The following is a 26,773-nucleotide window of genomic DNA, read 5'->3' as shown; positions in this document are numbered from 1 at the left end:
ATCCTGAATTGAGCAGCGGGGCTAACTGACCTGTTTATAAAGTAATCTGAACAGTGACTCCATAACGGCTGCTCTAAACTGCTGCTGTTAGCTTGTGAGCTAACCCAGCTCCAAGTCGCACTGGTTGGGCTGAAAGATGAACTGTAGAGAGCTGTATTATCCAGTTAGTGGGGTTAAAACCTTTATTTTCTTTTCATTACGTGGCGGATTGATCCTACACAGAAACTGTAAAAACGCTCCAAACTGGTGGTTGGATGAGGAACTGCAGCTTCCTGTAAGTGAGCAGTTTCACAGGCCATCCACACACAGCTCTGATAAACTGCTTAACCCTAAACTCCTGAATCAGATCGACTAAAATCAGAGAAATATCGGCCGATCGCTGATACCGTAGTTTGGCTGAAAATCGGCCGATACCGATACACTGCCGATCGATCGTCCCATCTCTAGAATAGAAATCGGACAAGCTTTCCAACCTACATACATAAAATAATTGCATCAAAATATTACGTTATTTTATTTTATTTTACTTTTGATCAGTCAGCGCATATACATGTAATGTGAATTTCATTTTCCAGCAGGACTGCCCACACTACCAAAAGTACCAATTGGTCTCAATATATAATAATCTAATTTTCTGAAACACTGATTTGAGAGTTTTCATTGGCTGTAAGCCATAATCATCAACAATTCTCCACAATGCTTTTAAAGTGGGATGTCTGAATACTTGTGAGGTCAAGTATGCATTGACCCCACCACTTATAGCAGTGTATAAGGGTCTCAGGTAACTGTACACCATTGTTACAGTGCACGTCGAACCTGCAGGCTGGTGTTTGTTGTGGCCAGGGATCTATTCACTATCAGCTGTTCACCACTGTAAATACCTTTACAGGAGCTTTCATGGCCATTGTTCACAAATTAAGCCCAAAACTGGACACACGTCAACTGCAAACCACAATATTTAATAATAAAAGTTATTTAAGGTTTTACTTTGAAATATTTAGTCAAACCATAAGAAAAAAATAAGAAGAAAATTTAAATTTTAACCCTTAAATAAAAAATATGCCACAAAAATATCTATCTTTTTCTATTTAAATTTATTTTATCCACAAATGTTATTATTTGTATTATATAAAGTAGAGTGTGTATTGTGATTGGGGTGCTGTATGTTAGCTGTGAGATGTATGATATGTATGATATGTGAGGTATGGTAATGTAACCCGTCTGTAACATAACTCGTGAAATTTTCTCTCTGATGTGTTTAAACAGAGAAAATGCTGCCCGGCTCCTCCTGCCTTATTTAAACCCTCTCTCTCTCTCTCTCTCTCTCTCTCTCTCTCTCTCTCTCTCTCTCTATATATATATATATATATATATATATATATATATATATATATATATATATATATATATATATATATATATATCTCTATCTCTCTCTCTATCTCTCTCTATCTCTATCTCTCTCTATCTCTCTCTATCTCTCTATCTCTATCTCTCTATCTCTATCTCTCTATCTCTATCTATCTCTCTCTCTATCTCTCTCTCTATCTCTATTTCTATATCTCTATCTCTCTATCTCTCTCTGTCTCTCTCTCTCTCTCTCTCTCTCTCTCTCTCTCTCTCTCTCTCTCTCTCTCTGAGTTACTGTGGGGTTTGTGATGTTACTGAAGACCCGGCACTGTCCGCTCTGCCGCTGCCGCTCTGTGTGTTTATGTTCTTATACTAATATAGCTTCCCTTTATTTACCATCAGCAAGAGCGTGCCAGGCAGAGTGGCACCCAGTCCTGATACAGACACGTGCACTGGCACACGCGGGCACCAGGGATAAACGATATGACCCTAAAATAGTATCATGAAATTCCAGAGCATTATTGTTCACATTCATAAAATAAATAAATTATTTTTTTTTATTATATTTAGGCTAAATATATATTTAAAACATTTGATATGTCATGTTAACTCAAAAGCGATAAATCTTAACTATTGCTGAAAAGACTACTTTATATACAGCTATGAAAAAAAATGAAGAGACCATTTCAGTTTCTGAATCAGTTTCTCTGATTTTGTTTTTTATAGGTTTATGTTTGAGTAAAATGAACATTGTTGTTTTATTCTATAAACTACAGAAAACATTTCTCCCAAATTCCAATTAAAAATATTGTCATTTAGAGCATTTATTTGCAAAAATATAAAAGATGCAGAGCTTTCAGACCTCAAATAATGCAAAGAAAACAAGTTCATATTCATAAAGTTTTAAGAGTTCATAAATCAATATTTGGTGGAATAACCCTGTTTTTTAATTACAGTTTTCATGCATCTTGGCATCATGTTCTCCTCCACCAGTCTTACACACTGCTTTTGGATAACTTTATGCTGCTTTACTCCTGGTGCAACAATTCAAGCAGTTCAGTTTGGTGGTTTGATGGCTTGTGATCATCCATCTTCCTCTTGATTATATTCCAGAGGTTTTCAATTCAGTAAAAACAAAGAAACCCAGTATTTTTAAGTGATCTCTTATTTATTTTTTCCAGGGCTGTATATATAGTTAGTTTAATCTCAATACACAACAATTGTTATTATTCATCTGAGACAGACTAAATAAAGCCCAAAAAACAAAAAATGGACACACATCAACTGCACATCACTAAGATGCATTTATCAAAATTAAAATATTTAACTAGGGCACTAGGACTGGTGATATTATTGAATATAAAATAATATTACAATACTCCAGAGCATTTTTGTTAATATCAGGAGTGAATATAAAAAATATTTGGTATTTACATTCAATAGAAACATAAAAAAAAACAAAATGACAATTTACAGGAGGATTTAAGATTTCCCATAGTTTTAAGCAATTCTATTGGTCTACTCATCTAGTGACATTTGGCACAATATAAAGAACATCTGCATGATTCAAATTTAGTCAAAAAGTAAGTAAAAATTAAACATTTGAGATGGTGAAATTTGGTACAGGAATAAAACTACATTTAAAAGCTATTTTTATACATGAATGCATCTTTTATGCACATGTACATGCATAAATTAAAATCTTTTCACCAGATGTTTCACCTCTTGTATAAATTTGTATTTCTGAGTTTTTAATCAAATAGATATAACTATTTAAATCTGCATTTTGTTTAATTGAATTCAATTTAGCAGATATGAACTTTAAATATTTTTGTCAGCTTTGACCAAAAGTAACTTGGTGTAAGATCAATCATTTAGGAACAACTATCTGTCTTTCACTTTCTCTCTAATAACATTTTATTCCAAGTGAATCTATTGATTTTCTTATCATAAAATTGACCCAATGTAATCAAAAAACACCTGCCTCATTCACATTTATGTGAAAAAGTAAAAATCACCATTTGTTCTGTTAGTTCTATTTGTTTTATTTCTATTTGATATATACTGGTTGTCTTGTCCTGCACATCCTCCGGGTTTGAACTCACTCACCTGCTGAATATGAGAATTGGTTATAAATACACTGGTAAAGCTGCCAGGGCGCCAGAGCCACCGGGGTTATGACTGTGATGATTCTGTGATCTTTGATATGTTTATGCTGTTTGTGTTCATGGCATGAGCATCAGCACTGCAGCCTCCAGATGCATGATGAGCTATGATGAGGAAAGACCTGAACAGATTTTGAAAATAGAGCAACCCCTCCTTTACTCATGTATACCAGTGCATTTTAAAAAAATAAGAATTCACACAGAGTGATCTATTTTAAGAGTTTATTTCTTTTATTGTTGATGATTATGGTTTACAGCCATGGTTTACAGTGTCTCAGAAAATCAAAATATTATATAAGACCAATTGGTACTTTTAGCAGTGTGGGCAGTGTGCCAAGTCCTGTTTGAAAATGAAATCCTCATCTCTATAAAAGATATTGTGAGAAAACAAAACTGCACTGACTTTAGACTTGATAATAAAACACAGTGGATCAACACCAGCAGATGACAGACATGTCTCTCCAAACCATCACTGATTGGTGGAAACTTCACACTAGACCTCGAGCAGTTTGGACTGTGTGTCTCTCCACTCTTCCTCCAGACTCTGCTCCCTTGATTTACAAATGAAATGTAAAATTTACTGATGATCAGTGATGGTTTGGAGAGACATGTCTGTCATCTGCTGGTGTTGATCCACTGTGTTTTATTATCAAGTCTAAAGTCAGTGCAGTTTTGTTTTCCCACAAAATCTTACAGCACTTCATGCTTCCCTCTGCTACTGACAACTTTTATGGAGATGGGGATTTCATTTTCCAGCAGGACTTGGCACACAGCCCAAACTGCCAAAAGTACCCAGTGGCTTAAGAAAATAATAACATCTCTCTCTGTCTCTCTCTCTCTCTCTCTCTCTCTCTCTCTCTCTCTCTCTCTTTAATAGGGAATGGTATCTGAATGGAAACTACTTGGTGATTTTGGTGACTGTATGCATTATTCTTCCCTTGGCTCTGATGAAGCAGCTCGGTGAGTGAATATTTTTCTTTACGTTTTTGTATTATTACTCAATTAGACATATTTTAAGAAGTAAGTTCCAAACAAAAATGTCCCCTTGCCATTACACATCATGAATTAAATGAAATATATATATATATGCTGTCACATAGGCTATGTTCAGACTGTCAGTTAGAGGTGGGCGATACCAGGAATTTTCGGTATCAACCCGATACCAAGTAAATGCAGGGCCAGTATTGCTTATATCGATACCGATACTGAACGCTACTCTTACAGACAGAGAGTAGACTTTGATGAATCTACGTGTGCAGCCGTCTGTGCGTACAGGAGAGATTTAAAGTCTTGTGTATCATTATTTTTGCACGAGTATTGCTCATTATCAATAACAGCGTTGGCATCGATATTATCTATATTTGGATGCGTCCGCCCACATCTACTGTCAGTCCAAATCAGATTATTAGCATATCAAAATTGTATCCAGAAACCACATAAATTCCACAAATCAAATCCAAAATGTGAAATTGTGAAATACCATCAAATCGAGTCTGGATGCTATGGCTTATTTTCATTATCACCACATATAACAAATGTGTGGAGATCCTTAAAGGATCTGATTAATCTGAATAAAAAAATCTGATTTGCCTGCAGTGTGAACGGTTTTATAAAAATCTCAAAAATCTCAACTTTACAGAAGAAAATATTTGGAGAATATCTACATATAGCATGAGTCAAAAATTTGGACACACTTATTTTCATTCAATGCATTTTCTTTCTTTTTATGATTTTTTTTTTACATTGTAAATTTAATATTGAAGACTATATTAAAACTCTACAAAAACACATGCTGAATTATTTAGTAACAAAGTGTTAAACCAATCAGAATATTTCTTAGTTTTATACTTTAGATTCTTCTAAATATGTATCACATTTATCTTTGAGGACAGATCTGCAGAATCTTTGTGAAATTTTAATCTGTGTCTTCGTGAGGGAGAGTCACCTGGAATAGTTTTCTCAGCGTCTTGAAGGAAGGGGTTCCTGGAGGTGCTGAACAATAGTGAAGCTCCAGCTCATCCCAATTAAATCACCTCAAATCACCATCTCAGTTTATCAGCTTTAGATCAGGGGATTAATAACAGTGGAGGAATAACACTTTTTTAGTTTTTACTGTTTACTGCGTAATTCCATATGTGTCCCTTAATAGATTTCATGTTTGTACTATTAATCTACAATGTAGAAAATACATTAAATAAAGCAATACAGAAAAACACTGAATTAGAAGGTGTGTCCAAACTTTGCATGTGCATGTTTTTTTTTTTTTTTTAATTTTTTATAGGGGTTTATACAGTACAGGCCAAAAGTTTGGACACACCTCTTTTTCAATGCGTTTTCTTTATTTTCATGACTATTTACATTGTAGATTCTCACTGAAGCATCAAAACTATGAATGAACACATGTGGAGTTTTATGTACTTAACAAAAAAAGGTGAAATAACTAAAAAAAACATGTTTTATATTCTAGTTTCTTCAAAATAGCCACCCTTTGCTCTGATTACTGCTTTGCACACTCTTGGCATCATTCTCTTAATGAGCTTCTTTAAGAGGTGGCCACCTGAAATGAAAAGTTTTCCAACAGTCTTGAAGGAAGGAAGGAGTTCCCAGAGGTGTTTATTAGCACTTGTTGCTCCTTTGCCTTCTTCACTCTGTGCTCCAGCTCACCCCAAACCATCTGGATTGGGTTCAGGTCCGGTGACTGAGGAGGACAGCTCATTTTTTGTTAAGTACATAAAACTCCACATGTGTTCATTCATAGTTTTGATGCTTCAGTGAGAATCTACAATGCAAATAGTCATGAAAATAAAGAAAACGCATTGAAAAAGAGGTGTGTCCAAACTTTTGGCCTGTACTGTATATATATGTTTTATATATTTAAAGATGTTAATATTCAGCATGTGTTCTCTATGGTAACTCTGCAGCTGAGATGGATATGTGTAATGTTTGCTTTAGAGAGCGCTGGTGATCACTGCGGGAGATAGCGGGGTTGTGAAATTGTTTGCTGCGCGGAATCTGGCTTTGTTCCCATGGCTGATCTTTTCTTAGAAAGGAACGTAACAGCTATGTGGTTTCTGCTCAGTCTATCAGCTCACTGACGGGTCTGTCTGTCCCTCGTCTCACAGGATACCTGGGATACGCCAGCGGATTCTCTCTCAGCTGCATGGTCTTCTTCCTCAGCGCGGTACGTACAGGACCTGACGCCTCCGTCTTCATTACAGCCACAGTCTCAAACTATATACCACACAGACGGGTTCATAAATCAGTATATTTACACTGCTGATATGACTGGGTTAATAATAGAAAACTAATTTTATTGTAGATACATAGAATTAATACACCCTGTTCCAAATTATTATGCAAGGGATTTTTTTTTTTCTCGGATTCTCAGATTTTCCTAAATAGTGCATGTAGAGAATAGATCAGGCCCAAAAACTCCAGCCCGACCCGGCACAAGCCTGTGCACGTTCTGCCCGACCCGACCCATAAACTTTCATTATGAGCTTAATTTAAACCCAAATTTTTTTAGTAAGTACAGCGTTAAAGCTTTTTAAAAACATTTTTACTCTGTTCAGAATGATGTTATTCAACATTGCAACACTAAAGAAGCATAGACCTATTATTTAAGAACAACCGGTACATTAGGCTACAAGTACGATGTCTGAATGACTTTTCTTTAGTCTAATTTAATTTAACATGGTTTAAGAATATAAAATAACTTCTAAACAAACATACTTTTTTATATATATATATATTGAGCTTCGAGCCTAAGTGCGAAAACACAAAAAAACAGCAGTACAGCTATGCAATGCTGCAATCATTAAACCCAAATAGGCCAATAGCCCAAGTCCAATAGTGCGAAAACACACAAAAAAAGTAATTCACTGAGCCGCCTTGTGCAGTAGAGAAGCTGTGATGTGAGGGCTGCACCCGGTATTCACTGGGCTGATGTGCACAGCAAGAAATTCGGGGTGAAAACATAGAAAAAAAAAATCAGGGGTAAAAAAAAATAATAAAAAATCAGGGGTGAAAACACAAACAAAATCCGGGGTAAAATGGCAAAAGAAATCTGGGGTAAAATCACAAAAAAAGAAAAAAAATCAGGGGTAAAAACACAGAAAAAAAAATCAGGAGTAAAAATACAAAAATAATTTGGTGTGAAAACACAGAATAAAAACAGGGGTAAAAAAAAATTTATAAAAAATTCGGGGTGAAAACAGAAAAACAGAAAAAAAAATCCTGAGTAAAAATACAAAATAAACCCAGGGTGAAAACACAGAAAAAAATCTAAGGTGAAAACACACAAATGAAAAAAACACAGAAAAAAAATCTAGGATAAAAATACAAAAAAAAAAATCTGAGGTGAGAAAACACAAAAAAATGCTTTAAGAAATGAAGGTCCAATCCAAAAAGAAGAATTTCAAGAACTTTAAGTATCCTCAAGTGGATATGATGGAACTGGCACTCATCAGGTCCACCACAAAAAAAGGAAGAGCAAGAGTTTCCTCTGTTGTACAGAATAAGTTCATTAGAGTTACCAGCCTCAGAAACCACAAGTTAACATCTCTCCAGAAAACAGCATCTAAACGCATTAATTAAGAAGGTGTATTTAAACTTTAGATCGGTACTCTATATATAATGACTTACATATCATTATTATGAATGTCTTACATTTGAAAAGTAGAAATCAAATCTTAAAGCACTTTGACAAGAAATTAATGTAATTTATAATAAATTGCTTTATATTTCTGCAAATATAATGCGTAAATTAACCAACCAAACTGGTCAGCAGTGCTTATATAGTATATACCAACATATCACATTTATATTGAATATAACAAATTCAATATAAATGTGATATTATTTAATAATAAATTAAATAACTTTATTATTTTAGCCGAGTTATATAGACGAGTCAGCCCAGACTGTGGTAAAAACATACACGCACACCTCAAGAGCAAAAGCTGGCAGGAACAGTGTGATCTGATTGGCTCCTTCACCTCCTCAGGTGATCTATAAGAAGTTCCAGATCCCCTGCCCGTTTGAGGAGTATTCGACCAACAGTACCCTTCACCTGCACTCAAACACCTCGGCCTTCACTGAGCACGTGCACACTTATGATAACGGACACTCAGAGGACGAGGATCACTGCACCCCTCGTATGATCACCATCAACACTCAGGTACTCAGACTGTATCACTATAGTATCGCTCACAGCAGTAACTACAGCAGTACATGGAATAAATAACTAATATAATGTTTTTAATTGTATTAAATGTTTCTGAACAGACTGCGTACACCATCCCCATTCTGGCCTTCGCCTTCGTCTGTCACCCCGAGGTTCTTCCCATCTACACTGAGCTGCGCAAGTAAGAGTTTTAAACATAATACACTTAACTGGAGCTCAGAGTGAGATTTACACACACACCCAAACACACACACTTTATTTCCATGAGGATGAATTATTAATTCTGCTGTGAATACATAAAGAGTTGTGTTCCTAAAAAAACAGCAAGAAATTTTTAATTGGATAATCAATAAGCAGTTTTGAAATGAGATCGATGGAGACATATGGATGCATTGATGACTATATGGTTGAATGGAATGATGGATTGATAGATAGATATATCTATAGATAGAGATGAATGTATGGGCTGATGGACAGATAGATGGGTTGATTGATAGATGGATATAGAGGGATACATAGATGGATACATAGATGTATAGATAGATATGGACGGATGGATGGATGAACATATGGTTGGATGGACAGACGTATAGATAGAGACAAATGGATGGATGGATGAACATAATCTATAGATAGAGATGGATGGATGGACTGATGGACAGATAAATGGGTTGATGTATATAGATGGATACATAGATGTATAGATAGATATGGACGGATGGATGGCTAAACGGATAGACAGATGTATAGATAAAGATGGATGGACAGATGGTTGGATGGATGGATGGATGGATATAGATAAATTGATACATGGATGGGTGTAGGGATGGATGGATAGATACATGGGTGGATGGATATGGACAGATGGATGAATGAACATGTGGTTGGATAGATGGATGGATGGATGGATGGATGTATGGATGGACTGATGGACAGATAGATGAGTTAATGGATAGATGGATATAGATGGTTACACAGATGTATAAATAGATATGGACGAATGGATGGCTGGACGGATAGTCAGATGAATGGACAGATGAATAGACAGGTGAATAGACAGATATATAGATAGAAATGGATGGTTGGATGGATGAATGGATATAGATTAATGGATACACGGATGAATACATAGATGGATGGATTTATGGATTGATGTATATGGACGGATGGATGAATGAACATATGGTTGGATGGACAGATGTGTATATATAGAGAAAAATGGAAGGATGCATGGATGGATGAACATATGGTTGGGTGGACAGATGTATAGATAAAGACAGATGGATGGATGGATGGATGAACATGATCTATAGATGGACTGATGGACAGATAGATGAGTTGATGGATAGATGGATACATAGATGGATACATAGACAGGTGAATAGACAGATGTATAGGTAGAGATGGATATAGATAAATGGATGCATAGATGGATGAATACATAGATGTATAGATGTATATGGATGGATGGATGAACATATGGTTGGATGGACAAATGTGTATATATAGAGACAAATGGAAGATTTCATGGATGGATACATATGGTTGGGAGGACAGATGTATAGATAGAGACAGATGGATGGATGGATGGATGAACATAATCTATAGATAGAAATGGATGGATGGACTGACGGATAGATAGATGAGTTTATGAATAGATGGATATAGATGGATACATAGATGTATAGATAGATATGGACAGATAGATAAGTTGATGGATAGATGGATACATAGACAGGTGAATAGACAGATGTATAGGTAGAGATGGATGGACAGTTGGATGGATGGGTAGATGGATTTAGATAAATGGATGCATAGATGCATGAATACATAGATGTATAGATGGATATGGATGCATGGATGGTTGGATGGACAGATGTATAGATGGAGACAGATGGATGGATGGATGAATATACAGGGGAAAAGACAGATGGTTGGATGGATGGATGGATATAGGTAAATGGATACATGGATGGATGTGTAGATGGATGGATACATAGATGTATAGATAGATATAGATAAATGGATGCATAGATGCATGAATACATAGATGTATAGATGGATATGGATGCATGGATGGTTGGATGGACAGATGTATAGATGGAGACAGATGGATGGATGGATGAATATACAGGGGAAAAGACAGATGGTTGGATGGATGGATGAATATACAGGGGAAAAGACAGATGGTTGGATGGATGGATATAGGTAAATGGATACATGGATGGATGTGTAGATGGATGGATACATAGATGGATGGATAGATATGGATGGATGGATGAATGAACATATGATTGGATGGACAGATGTATAGATAGAGACAAATGGATGGATGGATGGATAGATTAACATAATATAATAATATATTATCTATATTGATATATTAACTGTGGTGTCTCTGTATGATTTCAGTGCCTCTCAGAAGAAAATGCAGCAGGTGTCGAATCTCTCTATTTTAATAATGTATACCATGTACTTCCTCGCCGCCCTGTTCGGGTACCTGACCTTTAAAGGTAAGAGCTGATTGGTCGTCTCTGAGCCATGTGATAAGAGTATTGGGAATAAATGTAGATAATAAATACATAAATATATAAATGAGGATGCTGTGTTTACCTCCACTGCTTGTGATGAATAAAAAAGTTGATTTTGAATTTTTCCCTCCTTTTAGATAAAGTGGAGTCTGAGCTGCTGCACACCTACAGCAGGATCGACCCGTACGACACGCTGATCCTGTGCGTGAGGGTGGCTGTGCTCACGGCCGTCACACTGACCGTGCCCATCGTCCTGTTCCCCGTGAGTTTAGAGCACTTACACTAAAAGTGCCACAAATCCCATTTTCTTACCACATTTAGTTTTGGTTTTTTAATGTGAGCCGTATCTGACATCTGTTTATGCTGGTTCATGCTTAGTAATAAGCAACGCTTCACATGAAGTTTCGGTTTCATCCTTGCCAGAATCTTAAGAGCTGTGAAGAAGTTTAGCAACCACTTAGCAACACCAAGGCAACCACCTAGCAACACCTTAGCCACCTACTAGAAACACCATAGCGGCCACCTTGCAGCACATTAGCAACCAGCTAACACCCATATAGCATTACCGAACACCAAAGCAACCACCTTGTATACCATAGGAACCACCTAGCAACATAATATTAACCACCTAGCACCCATATAGCACCAAATCAACCACTTAAGATACCATAACAATCACCTAGCAACAGCACAACAACCACTTAGGCGCACCTTCACTACCACCTGGGATCCCATAGCAACTGCCTTGTATACCACAGAAACCACCTAGCTACATCACAGCGACCAACTAGCAACACCATAGCAACCACCTAGCACCCATATCACGTCACCATGTCAACCACCAAAAACATTATGTGCAACACCATAGCAAACACCTTGTATACCACAGCAACCACCTAGCACCCATATTGCATTACCATATCAATCACTTTAGATACAATAGCAATCACCTAGCAACCACTCAGTAACTCCATAGCAACCACCTAGCAACAGGATAGTGACCACTTATCCACACCCTCACTACCACCTGGGATCCTATAGCATTTGTTAGTTTGTTAACCGTAGAAAGAACCACAGAGCTACCACCTAGCTACACCATAGCAACCACCTAGCAGCACATTATAGCAACCACCTAGCACCCATATAGCATCACTATATCAACCACCTAGCAACACCTTAGCAACAACGTAGCAACCACCTTGTATACCGTAGAAACCACCTAGCAACACCTTAGCAACCACCTAGCATCATCAAACCACCTGGATCCTATAGTGATGGCTAGTTTGCTTGAATCTTGTATCTGATCCCAGAGTCAAACTAATTATAAACAGCCTTTACATTAAACTGAATTAAACTAAAATTCCTTAAACTAACCAGTGTTTCCTCCATGTTCTTTTTTTTTATATATATTTAGGTTCGCAGAGCCATCCAGCAGATGATCTTCCCCGATAAAAACTTCAACTGGCTCCGTCACATCGGCATCGCCGTCACCCTGCTCACACTCATCTGTATGCTCGTTATCTTTGCCCCAAATATCCTGGGCATCTTTGGGTTCATTGGTAAGTCTGGCATCCCAGATTCACCCCAATTCTCCCCCCAACTGTAAACCCTGTATCCCAACATTTCAACAGAAGATCTACAGCATGAACTGGATCAAGATGGACCATAAGAAACATCTCAAAATGAATGCAACTCAAACAAAACTTACTTTCCTTCAGTTATACTGAGTTTCCAAACCCCAGCCAGTTGCTGAATAAAGATAAATTAGTACTAATTAAACCCTCATATTCCTCTTTCAGGTGCTACATCTGCTCCCTGCCTCATCTTCATCTTCCCTGCTGTCTTTTACATCCGCATCGTCCCCAAGGACGAGGAGCCCACACGCTCCACACCAAAAATTGTGGTGAGCATTTCCTCTCTGATTTACTGCTGCTTAAACTTACTGATACTGGCTTCTGTTAGTTGTGGGCCTCCTTTGTGGATTTTAATTGATGTAATCAATCACAGTATAAACGTTTAACAGGATATTAGATCCAACAGACAGACGCTAACACAGAACTGAAGGTGGATAATTGCAGATTTATTGCTGTTTTATGTTCAATCTGAGTAAAAATAAATGATATAGGCAGATTTAATGTGCAAATAAGTATTATAGTAAAAACATCATCAATAATGAAAACATTGTAATTTTTCTTTTTGTATCAAAGAGCAAAAACGTTGTAACACATCATGTCTGAAATAATTGACCCTGATATTGAATGTACTGCAGTGTGACAATGTGGCTGATATACATTACCAGTCTTTACTATCACCAAACAACTGATCAGTCTCTCTTTCTGTCTCTATTCCCCTCTGTCTGTCTCTCTCTCTCTCTCTCTGTCTATATGTTTCACTCTCTGTCTGTTTTTCTCTCTCTCTCTCTGTCCCTCTCTCTGTCTCTATTTTTCTGCTTTTTCTCTTTCTTTCTCTTTTTCTGTTTTTCGCTCTGTCGTTCTGTCTTTCTTTGTCCCCCTGTCTCTCTATTGCCCTTTGTCTGTCTCTCTCTGTGTCTGTTTATATGTTTCTCTCTCTATCTGTCTCTCTCTCTCTTTCTCTATCGGTCCCTCTCTCTTTCTCTCTCTTTCTCTCTCATGCTCTCACTCTGTCTCTTTCTCTCTGTCTCTTTCTCTCTCTCCTCTCTCTCATGCTCTCACTCTGTCTGTCTCTCTCTTTCTGTTTTTCTCTCTTTCCCTTTGTCTGTCTGTGTCTCTTTCTGTCTCTCACCCCCTCTGTCTCTCTATCCCCCCTCTGTCTGTCTGATTGTGTCTCTCTCTCTCTCTCTCTCTCTCTTTGTTTATCGGTCTCTCCCTCTGTCTCTATATTTCTGTCTCCTTCTCTCATGCTCTTACTCTGTCTGTCTCTCTCTTTGCTTCTATTTTTCTGTTTCTCTCTCTCTCTGTTTTTCTGTCCCTTTCTGTCTGTCTCTCTCCATCTCTCTATCCCCCTCTGTCTGTGTTTCTCTCCGTCTCTCTCTTTCTTTCTTTCTGTCTGTCTGTCTCTCTCTGTCTCTCTCTCTCTCTCTCTCTCTCTCTCTCAGGCTGCTTGTTTCGCCGGGTTGGGTGTTCTGTTTATGATCATGAGTCTGAGCTTCATCGTCAACGACTGGGTATCAGGGACCTCCAATGCTGCTGGTGGCCACTAGGGGGCGGTGTCTGATCTGAGTGTTTGATGTGATTTGATGTTGTGAGTGTTTAATGTGAGTGTTTTACAGAAGAGCTGAGGACATATCAGGAGTTGGGAGGGAGGAGCCTAGGTTTGGGGCGTTGCCTTTTTAAATTTTTATCTAATTTTAATGTGCTGTTTTTAATGTGCTATTTTTAATGTGCTGTTTTCCAAAATGATCCTCAAGATGCACATTGTTGTGTTGGTCCAGCTCCCAGTGTGTGGTGTTGCAGTATAGTGGATAACAACCCTACTCTAGCCAATAAGAGGCTTTGGAGAAGAATAGCCAATACTTTCCCTTACCTCTGTAATAATATATTTAAATTAAATTAATGGCTCCTGATTAGAGCGTCTGCCAAATGCAGCATGTATTAAGGCTAGAGATGGAGTATATGCAGATGGTATTTAAAGTAACTCACCTTTAGATATTCTGTCCAGCTAACAATTCTTGTTTAGTAGAACATTTTCTGAATCTTTCAAGTTTTCTTTTGTTCTTAGAATGGTTTATTTAACATTTTTAAACGTTCTAGTAACACCACAATGACTTTACTTGTGTCAGTGTTTTAACTTTTTAAATAACACATTTTTAGAGCGTTCCTGGAGCATTATTTCTGTCACGTTACAGGTTATTCTTCCTGGAACCTCTTCAAAATGTTGTTCAACATTCTTATAATGTTTCCTGTTGATGCTGTATAGAAGCAAAAAATGAAAAAATACTGAATCAATTGACTTATATCCAAGAATTGAACATTAGTGCTATCCTGCTATCTCCAGTAATACCAACACACCTGAAATGTGGACCTCATGAAGCTTTTTGAGGACTAGTTTGGAAAACTCTGGTGTAAAGGATGTGCTAACCGTCCAATAATAAGAAATACCCAGAAAACTACACAATACATACTGTATACTGCCTTGAAAAAGTATTCATACCCACGTCATTTTTCCTCACTTTTTGACGTCACACCTACACATTTAAATGTATTTTATTGGGGTAGCACTGAAAAGCATTGTAAAGCAAAAATGAAATTATACATAGTTTTCACACTTTTTATTGGATAAAAATCTGAGAAGTTGTGTGTAATTTACTCTCAGTGTAACTACAGGTGATCTGTGTAGGCCGTATAATCCATAATCCAAAAAAAATTGAAAGTACTCTACACATGCAGCCAGAGCTGAATGGTAATTTGAAAGTACTAACATCTCCCTCGTCTGCTGACTTGCCGCAGACAATGGCTACAGATTCCTCCCTCAGAAGAAGTCTGCTGGCACATCTTGCTGTTTACAGTCTGAGGTTTGCAACCAAATTGACTGAAATGGTATTTCTTCAACTGATCTATCTAATATTTTCCCTTTAAGTTTGTGGTGTGTTTAACATCAAAATATGTCAAAAAGTTTAAGGTGTATGAATTATAGGTGCTGCACAATATTGTAGAAAATTACATTGCAACATTTTAATAGATATTGTGATATTTAAAAAATATATACAGGAATTAACCCAGGCCTTATTTTTCTAGAAATCAATGCTCCAACATGTCATGATATTAATAATACATTCTATATATGAATGATTGGAGTAACATATTTTAAAATGTAAAATGTAAGAAATGCTTTTAAAAATGTAAATTGACAAAAATTGATTTTGCGATTTATAGGTTTATGTTTGTGTAAAATAAACATTGTTGTTTTATTCTATAAACTACAGACAACATTTCTCCCAAACTCCAAATAAAATATTGTAATTTAGAGCATTTATTTGCAGAAAATGAGAAATGGCTGAAATAACAGCACTAGTATGAATACTTTCTCAAGGCACTGATGTTTAGTTCATCCTCACCTGTCCAACATGTCGTACAGCTCTGCAGTGACTCAAGCTCCTCTTCCTCTTCCTGTTCCTTTTCTTCCTCCTCTTCTTCCTCCCTTTGCCAAAGCTTGCTCATGATCTACAGCGAGTTCTGTAGGAAGTCAGTCGTCCCCTGTTGAGTTTCTGTAACACTGACAGCACATATTTGTACAGTAGAGGCTTAGAATGATCACAATTTCTATTTTTTCTATCTAATGTAGAGAGATACAGCGTAGTTCTGGAGGCGGCGATCACTTTTCCTGAGCGTTTGTGGTTTGGGCACAAGTGATTTAACTGAACGCAGTAGAAAGTGGGCACATTTTACAGTTGGCTGCAGTTAAACAGGTCTGTGGTGCTCGAGTTCAGTCTGTAGCCCAGATTTCACTGGATTATTTCAGTGTGCCAAAGCGGTCGCTCTGTGGTTTGAGATTACGATTATGATTATTTATCAGAAGGTAGTTTATATACAGTGCGTTCCTCCTGCTGCCTCTGCAGCTCTCCCAGCAGGCGTAACGACAGAGATCCTTCATACTGAGATGAGTAATAAGTTAATGTGTATTTATTGAGGTGTATAATGTTTTTGTTTTTATTTTACTAGTCGAGTTTTTCAATCACGTAAGAGTGTAGAGTGTATTTAATAAATATGATTTGTGTTTTTTCTTTGTAAAATGTTCAAATGTTCAAATAATCAATTTATACAGTGAGTTCACATGTATGACTTTAAGGTGAATTTCACAAATTTTTCCACAGAGTCATGAAATATATCGTAAAATAGGTATGTTTTAAGTTTTCCAGAGTTTGTTTGGTGTGAAATGTTTCATGAGTCAGAATGTCACTTAAAGCAGTTTTACACAAACAAAGATTACATACAATGTTAACTATTGTTTGGTTTGATAACCGGCTTATTGTTTTAACATAAACTTGAGATTTTGGCCCAAAAATGTATTTAGCTGGCAAACACTAGACAAAGTATGTGTAAATTGGGATGTAAATACTTATATTTAAAAAAAAAATCTGCCAATGGGATATGTTAATTTTTCTTCGAATGTTTTTCAAAATAAGCTGTTATCACAAAGTCTCAAAATACGGTATGTAAAGTGAGACTTAATTTTGTGAAAATATTCACGTTTTTTTGCTTAAATTGGACACAAGAATCAGAATGTCTTGACTGGTGACTTTTTGCGCTTATTTTGTATTTATTTTATTTACTTAAAATAAGGTTAAAATTCTAAATAAGACTGATTTAAGATAATTATTCTTAAAAAATAAGCAAATTGATCTGACCAGTAAGACAAAAAAATCAGATAAGATAATAAGTATGTAAATTTGTTGATTTACATACTGTTTTAACACACATGAAACTCTTCCAAGTGTGGCATCGTTATAATTATTATTATTTTATTACAATGTTTAAATGCGTAGACAGAATACTGTAGACTTACGCCATACTTACTTCTCTTTAAACTGGGTAACATTATCATAACAAAAATACATTAATGCAAACAATACCATATATTGATATTTGATACCACATATCAATTACGTATCATAAGCAAAAAAAAATATGTTATATCGCTGTATTAATATTTTGTTCCCTGGTGTGTATGGTATAGTGAAACTGCTTGGTCCTGCTGGCGATTGGTGATAATAGATCGTGGTCCACTGGTAGACCCACTTTAATATCAGTAAAAAACACTACTGATCGCTACACCAATCAGCTTATCTTGTCTAAGCGTTTTTTCCCTATGAGGAGATGAATGGGCTTTTCAAAAACTGGCCTCGATCACATTCTTTACTGAATTAATATGTTCAGAACCTTGTACGTTTTATTCTGTGTATATTTTTCTCCTAAACATCACTGGGTCGTAATGAGAAAAAAGCTAGCTTTAAGCTAATGCTACAGCGGAGTAAACTGATGTCCCAGCGCAGCTGCAGAGATTGACAGGGGACTGTTTTCGGCGCAACACCAAGGAACCAGGGCCATAAGTTTACAGCATATGACACACAGCTGATCCAACTAATGAACTAACTAACTGCCCTTACTGAGGAGAGCTGAGAGAGTTACAGCAGGAAATCACTAACCCAGCAGCACAGAGTTAGTCCAGAACCAGCTTTAAACACTCTATCAGATAGTTGATTAGTTGTTAGTTGATTATTTGGATCAGGTGTGCTGTAGTCAGTATAAACTAATGACCGTCATTAAATACTAACTTAAACTTTACAGGGAAGCGCTACTCCTGAACAGTAAAAGCTCACTTTCTCTTATTATCTGCATTTTAAAGCTCGAGCACAGACTACACTTCTCAACATCACAGACTGAAAGAGTTTTACCTGTTTAACTGCTTTTATGATCCTCTGTGAAGAAAAAGACAAGAAGACGAATAATCCAAAACATGATCTGACCAGAGTTTACTGATGTACTGCAGAATCTGGTCCACTGCCTTCAAGCAGTAGCTTAAAGTTAGCATTTTTCTGATTACTAACCTTAAATGATCTCGAAATTCAGAGGATCCAGTGATGTTTAGGAGGTAAATGTACACAGAATAAAACATACAGGGTTCTGAACATATTTATTTAACACAGAATGTGACCGAGGCCAGTTTTTAAAAAGCCCATTAATTTTTTTCCATAGACCAGAACCTTTTAGACACAGAACTCCAAATATGGGCATAATCAACAAAATGACGACACGACTTCAGTGGCCTATTGGCTGTATTTGCGTTGTGACATTGTGACCACTAAAGACTCTGAGCTGATCTTTCTAGAATTAAATATTCTGCACCAAACTTGCTCTCAGAATAACTTTTTTATACATTTTTTTCATTAAATTCACTAAAATTGACAGAAAAATCTGTGATTCACCTTTAATTTCTGACTAAAGCCGAAAACATGTAGACAGACCTTTAGTGTTTCCTGCTATTTCTGTTTCCAGCTTTGACACGTGTGTTCCTGTTCCTGTGCTGCTTTCTGATGTATAATGTGATTTATTGCTTATTGGTACCAGTATACTTAGTGTCTGCACTGATAATACTGATAATACTGGTAGTGAGAAAAAATACTGTAGCTTTAAAACTGCTGCCAATTAACTGTTCCTTTAAAATCGATTATACTGTAGATAAATCCAATATAAATAATGTGAAAACGGTTCTCTGAGAGAGCAGAGATGGATGCATGGAAGAGAATGGCTATCTTAGCTTAGCTTTAGCTCGGCCCACATTTAGGAACAATGCTGTTATATAGCTAATTACCAGTTAATTGACATTAAAACCTAGATAAAAACAGTGTTCTTGGCCTAAAACTGCAAATGTGTTGTGTGTGAATCTTACAGAACTATAATAACAATGTTTTTGAGATAATATAGCTTCAAAGCTAAAGCTAGCATTAGCCTACACTGAAAAAATTCCCTACTACTGAAATGTGAATGTGATTTATAATAAAATAATAATAAAACAAAAGTAGAATATTCACTCTGGATGTGAAAGCAGTAACTGTTATTAAATTAATTATAACTACTTCATCAAAGTACAGATGAAGCTTTTAGGGCTGCATCCAGGTCCAGCTTATGCAGCTGCCTACTGCCCAGTTTACTACAGTCCTTGTAAAAGGAAGTACAGTACCACTTTAAAATAAGAGTCCTTTTATTATTATTATTATTTTTTGTTTGTTTGTTTGTTTTTTGTTTAGTTTTTTTTTTTTTTTTTCTTTCTTTTCTTTTTCTTCTTCTAGTACCCCCCTCCTGTACCTCACACTCCGATCCTTCCAACTCCCACAACTATATCCACACAAAATATATATATATATATATATATATATATAAAAAAAAATAATAATAATAATAATAAAAAATAAAAAAAATAAATTAATAAATAAAAATAAAGTATTAATTGTCCTCCGAAGAGGGGGGGTGGTGGTTGGGCCAAAAAAAAATAAAAAATAAAAAATAAATAAAAATAAAATAAGAGTCCTTTATAAAGGGTTTAAAATGAGTTTATTAATGGTTATTAATTAGGCTATAAACCAATAAAAGCAGTTACCACACATAAATAGGAAGGGAAACAGTGGAAATAGTGATTCAACTTTCATTTATACTTACAATGTCTTTTCCATCAATCAGAAATTAACATTTCTGTTAATAACTTTATTCATTTAACTATACTTACATATTAAAAGGCTGAACTGACTTTTTATTTCTATATTATTTTATTAGAAATGTTAAAAAAAACTAATTGTCGCTGTTGTTCTTTTTATTTGTGTTGTAATAAGTGCTTATTAATGTTTTTATTTTTTAGTATTTACAACTTAATTTATTACCATTAATAAACTCTTTATAAAGGAGCCTTATTTTAAAGTGGTATCGGACGAACATATAATGATGCTTTGTGTCGAAAATATCATATTTGCCTGATGAGTGTAATTGTCAATGGAGCCTAACAATCGAACAGCAACTGCAGTCTTATTTTCTTAAATGGTTAACTTTCAGCCAAAAAAAAATAATTGTTTTATAATTATTTTTAAATGTTTTGCATTGTAGATTAAAACAAAAATCATCCAAACTATGACAGAACACATATTGAATTGTTTACCAAACAAAAAATATGTTTTATATTTTAGATTCTTTAAAAAGTAGAACCTCTTGCTTAGATAGCAGCTTTACATATCTTGATTTTCTCAGTCAGTTTTATGAGGTAGAATCACCTGGAATTCAGGCTTTCAGTTAACAGCTGTGCTGAACTCATCAAGAGTTAATTACTTGAATTTCTTGTCTCTTAATAAAGTGTTTGAGAGCATCAGTTAAAGTAAAGTAGTGAAGAGGTAGAGTTACAGGTATACAGTGAATAGTGAATATTTGAGTAATGTTCGAATCCAGATTATGGCATCATATTAAGTCATCAAAAACGTTATGATGGAACTAGCACTCATCAGGACCACACCAGGAAAGGAAGAGAAAGAATGCTGCATCAGTAGCAGTTATATTATGGGGTAGTCTTAATGAGTGTGTGAAGTTATTGGTATTTCAAATTGGGGAGAAAAAATATATTTTATTGAATAAAATATATATAAAAAATAGACTGTAGTGATTATTATACTTTATTAAATGGCTCATAACCAATGTAAAATACAGTAAAATATGTGTCTTTGGGGCAGGTTAGGTTTCCCCACTCATAAAAATTAGTATTTTTACATATTTTGACACTCACTTATCTCGTAAATACGATATATTTCTGACACAAGTTAAAAAAATATATATGCGTATTTTATTCTAATAAATACTTTTAATTTTAAACAGCAACAAAAAATGCTACCTATTTTATTTACTCACAGTAATGCTAATGAATGAAGTTTTTTCCAGATCTGTATTTTACTTCTAATTATTTTAATTACACTGTAATTAATCATACTGTAATTAAATGCTTCTTTCAGAGTGTTTTTTTTTTTTTTTTTTTTTTTTACAACGTTCTCTTTCGTTCACATAACCTAAGACGCTTTCTCTTTCTCTCAGACCTCTGCACAATTTCTGTCCTTTTTTTTTCTTCGATTTATTTTGTTCATTTTGTTTAAACTTCTGTGCTTTTATTGCTAAACACCATGCATACATCAATAATGTATATACTGTACGTGTTAACCGTGCGTCACTGATGTTAGTATTTAGCTTGTATAGTGTAAATAGCAGCACTGGTTTAGTTTGACAATAAAGAAAAAAATATATATTTGTTTTTAAGTCTGTGTCTGTGAATTTATTTGCTAATATAATATTGTTTTTTGCTTTTAATTACAGCTGGTCCTACTTTATAATAAGTGTCTCTAATAACAGTGTTGTTACACATTAACAATCCTGTAATAACTATGTAGTTACAGGTGAAGGACAGATTGTTACAGATTAATTACAGTTGTACAGGTTATTTAATGACTAGGGCTGAATTGAGCTAAACTGCTAATAAGGCTCAGTTTAATCTGATATTTATTAGCCAGATAATATACTGCTATGATCAAACACTGTCTCTAATTCTGCTCCATGCTGTTTACACACTGTGAGCGTAGTATGTGCAGCGTTCACTGCTCACAGCCATTAAAAAACACTGTGTTTAAAAGCACAACTGCTAATTTTTAGCATTCTGTGTTATAGCAGCTTCACACTGCTATAGATACAGATATACACACTGTAACACAGAATCTTCTCCCTATATTGACCAATCAGAGGAGACGATGTGCTCATGTGGTTTATTGTTTCGCATTTTGGTGCGTTTAGGTTTATCATGCCTGTGTGAAAACAAACCAAACAAAGGGAGAAGCGCTCCAAATAAACAAAATCATGATTCTACAATAAATAAACTCCAACTGGTGCAAAATTCAGCAGTGAGAATACTGACACATACTGAAAAACCTCGACCATATCAAACCAAATTTATCTTCCCTCCATTGGCTACCTGTGTCTTTTAGAATCAAGTTTAAGATTTTATTACTAGTCTATAAATCAATTAATGGTTTAGCATCTTCATACATCTCTGAAATGTTGATTGATTATGTTCCAAATCAAGTCTTAAGATCATCAACTGATAAACTCCTCCAGATCCCCCGTATAGAAAAAAAAAAAAAGTAAAAAAGCAGCTTTTTGTTTTTAATGCACCAAAAAATCTGGAACACATTACTGATAAATATTCATTAAGTAACCTCTGTTACTGTTTTTAAGAAAAAGCTAAAAACCTTATTCGTATTGTTCTAGCTTTCAGTTAGATTCTTATTCTTATTTATGTAATATAATGGTTTTATTATTTGGTTCTGATTTTATTATTACCCTATTATTATCTTATTTTTATTTTTCTAGCTTTTAATTAGTTCTTATTTTTATCTGTCTGGTTTTAATTGTGTTGTTGTTCTATCATTTTTCATTTGGTCTTGAGTATTATATTTTATTAGTGTTCATTTATTTTTTAATGTCTTGCTTGCTATTTACTATTACTCTCTCCCTATGTAAAGCACTTTGAGCTGCATTTGTATTTATGTCAGCTAATTAAGATCTAATTCAGAAATCCTTACAACCAAGCTGAGAAGTTAAAAATAAAATAAAATAAAAAGTTTCCTCTATTCAGTTTATCATTTATTCTGTATTCCAGCGCCCCACGTTCTAACGCTTTATCTCCCCTCAAACATACAAGTATATACTGGTGTTTTAATATTAGACACCACTAATATAAATATAATTGCATTTTACATTTCTTACATTCATTCTTTTATTTAAATTTAAATATCTTCTATATAAACGTGTCTTAAGAAGAACAAAGAACAATAATCTCAATTTATCACAGAATATTGTTATTATTCAGATTTTTTTTAATCAATTGACACCACTAGTAAAACACGTGTATCAATTACTTAGACACAACAGAATATTTTGTTCATCTTCCCATAATTAAATCTGAATAATGATTTTATGTATTAAAAAACAATCACAGCTCTAACTACCTTACTACACACGAGCAGAAATATACAGCTCTGGAAAAAAAAAGAGAGCACTTAAAAATTATGAATTTCTTTGATTTTACCAAATTGAAAACCTCTGGAATATAATCAAGAGGAAGATGGATGATCACAAACCATCAAACCACCAAACTGAACTAAAGGAAAGGCATAAAGTTATCCAAAAGCAGTGTGTAAGACTGGTGGAGGAGAACATGATGCCAAGATGCATGAAAAAAATTGTGATTAAAAACCAGGGTTATTCCACCAAATATTGATTTCTGAACTCTTAAAACTTTATAAATATGAACTTGTTTTCTTTGCATTATTTGAGGTCTGAAAGCTCTGCATCTTTTTTGTTATTTCAGACATTTCTCATTTTCTGTAAATAAATGCTGTAAATGAGAATATTTTTATTTGGGATTTTGGGAGAAATGTTGTCTGTAGTTTATAGAATAAAACAACAATGTTCATTTTACTCAAACATAAACCTATAAATAGCAAAATCAGAGAAACTGATTCAAAAACTGAAGTGCTCTCTTCATTTCATTTTTCAATAAAGTCACTTATTATAAAGTGCGACCTTACAGCAGCAGTGGAAATACGGTATGTATATGGTGTATTTTTTGCTGTTTACCTACACTGTATGAACACATGGGGGCACCAAATATCTAAACTTACTTTCTAACTCACTGTTTAGGTGATTTAGCTGAATTCCATTGAGCACTTCTTATTCTTTAATGGTATAAATCTGTATATATGTATGATTATCACTCTCTTTAAGTCTGCTTGTGAAATAATATACTGTAATATTATTTTAATATTTGATATTGAACACGTGGTGTAGGCCTATAAAGTAGTTATATCACATACAGTAGATACTTTTACTGATGCATTGATACAGTCAACTGTAAACTGCATGCTTTATTATCCCTCTGTTTCTCTACATACTTTATTATAATTATTTAGAACTGTTGAAAATTATTTTATTACATTTTATAACTTATTCCACACACACAGTAAGACATGTGTAATTACACATTTGATTTTAACTTGTAACCACAACTGTAATAAATGTATGTGTACTTTACCAATACTTATGCTATGATTATATGGATTAGAAAATTACTCAAATAGCGCTATTTACTGTTTACCAACTCAACTGATAATCCCAAACACATTATAAGAGGGCAAGATTCAATTAAAGTAATTCACTCTTGACAAAGCACAGCTGTTAACTAAGACTACGTTCACATTACCAGGCTGAAGTGACTCAAATCAGATTTTTTTGCTTAATGTGGCTCAGATCAGATTTTTTAATGGCTGTGTGAACGGGTCAAATACGATTTTTTCAAATCCGATTTGAGTCACTTTCATATGTGGTCCTAAATCGGATACATATCCAATCAATGAACATGCGACATGAACGTGAACAGGCAAATCTGAATTCATGCGTCTTTTTGCTTTTACGCATTAGCCTTAGCATTAGCATTAGCGCTACGTGCTTCTCTCTCATACCCACACATCTCTTGGTGTAGCTGTGCAGCTATAGCTGCAAAAGCAAACTGCCTGGCCTTTTTTCACCGTCTGGACCTGAGCATGAACTTCAGACCAGCTGTTTCCTGTTTCTCCACTCCAGCAAAAGATGCTCCACATATGAGCTTCTAACTCATCCATTTCTCTTTATAAAGCTACGAGTCTCTCCTCTCTCTACTATGAGGGTTTTTGTTGTTGGTGAAGAAGGAGATGTTTATACAGGTATCAATGTGCAGCATGTGACACAGTGTTTCAGGGACAGATTTGTTCACATTATACACAGATACAGATCACTTACATTTGTAAATGTGAACCGTCAAGATTTGAGCAAATGTGGCTTGTAGTGTAGGGTAACTCTACGTTAGGGGTGGGCGATTCATTTTACCAAGAGGCTACATTAGAAATTGAATGGTTTTAGAGGGCAAGACTAATATATTTTGCTCGGTTCTGCCCAATACATATATACTGTAGGCCCAAACAGCAATTATAATAACCCTTTTTTAACATTACAATTAAATAAAAATGTGGTGGATTATATAATTATTTAATAAACATGCGATGGTTCAGTTAAAAAAAAAAACTGTAAACATTTTGCATTGTTTTACTAGCACCACAACCTGACATAAAATAGCACATTTTCCAAAGACCAGCATCACTTTAACTTAAGAATAAAGAACAGTAAAAGAAACATTACAGGGATGCAATGAAAAATGTTAAGCACATAATTCTATAAATATTTAACGAACATATATGAAATAATGTTTTGAAAACGTGCAACATTAACAGTGTTTAAAAACTAGAACAACATTTGCGAAATTACAGTTAATTACCAAAAACAGAATACATTTTTTTTCGTTCTTCTGTTTATTATTAGGTATCGCTAATATGTCTATATGTAGTACACTGTTTTACAGATAGGCTGTTGTCTTTATGGTGTGTATTAGTTGATTAGCCCTGGTAAATTGTGTTTATTTTGCTGTAAAACTATAGTTTCTGTTCCAGTTTCAGTACAGTGCCAGGTCTGCTCTACCTCATAAAGCCAAAAATGAGCAAAAAATCAGATTTGAGCAATGTGGCTCGTCATGTGAATGTAGCCAAAGTTAAATCTGATACTTAGAAGAATCTAAAGTATAAAACATATTCTGGTTTATTATTGAAAATATATTCTGATATGTGTTCCTGTATGGCTTTAATATAGTGTACAATATAAAATGTACAATGTAAAAAATCATAAAAAGGAAGAAAACACATTAAATGAGAAGAGGTGTGTCCAAACATTTGACTGGTAAGCCATTCCACTTGACTCTACCTTATAAAGCTGACTAAGAAAATGCCTTTTAATATCAATCTACTGTGATAATGATAAAACGCTGAATTATTATTTTTTAAAATCTTTTTACTGGTATTGAACATCGATACTGAATTTTAAAAGATGGGTGGGATGCTCCTTTACAGCAACAACAGCCGAACAGACATTTTTAGAGCAGCAGTTCTCCCGGTCCTCCAGCTG

General features: G+C 35.0%; 1 protein-coding gene across 3 annotated transcripts in view; it reads left to right on the top strand.

The window, feature by feature from the left end:
* slc38a3b (solute carrier family 38 member 3b) overlaps window positions 1-21,991 on the top strand; it is a 55,951-nt gene extending 33,960 nt beyond the window's left edge. For 2 of the 3 annotated variants that reach the window (XM_022675540.2, XM_022675539.2), the window contains 9 exons: window positions 4,393-4,475; window positions 6,638-6,696; window positions 8,521-8,694; window positions 8,802-8,881; window positions 11,113-11,213; window positions 11,369-11,493; window positions 12,646-12,790; window positions 13,031-13,134; window positions 14,308-21,991. In XM_022675540.2, coding sequence (XP_022531261.2) covers window positions 4,393-4,475; window positions 6,638-6,696; window positions 8,521-8,694; window positions 8,802-8,881; window positions 11,113-11,213; window positions 11,369-11,493; window positions 12,646-12,790; window positions 13,031-13,134; window positions 14,308-14,412 — 976 coding nt within the window. In that variant the 3' untranslated portion in view covers window positions 14,413-21,991. The remainder of the gene's footprint in view (window positions 1-4,392; window positions 4,476-6,637; window positions 6,697-8,520; window positions 8,695-8,801; window positions 8,882-11,112; window positions 11,214-11,368; window positions 11,494-12,645; window positions 12,791-13,030; window positions 13,135-14,307) is intronic. The other variant, XR_002650693.2, reaches the window with a different exon arrangement.
* The last annotated feature ends 4,782 nt before the right edge of the window (window positions 21,992-26,773 follow it).

Source organism: Astyanax mexicanus, chromosome 5, assembly GCF_023375975.1.
Source record: "Astyanax mexicanus isolate ESR-SI-001 chromosome 5, AstMex3_surface, whole genome shotgun sequence".
NCBI classification, from domain to species: Eukaryota; Metazoa; Chordata; class Actinopteri; order Characiformes; family Acestrorhamphidae; genus Astyanax; species Astyanax mexicanus.
The sequence above is the reverse complement of the archived record's forward strand: the minus strand, read 5'-3'. Positions and strand labels throughout refer to the sequence as shown.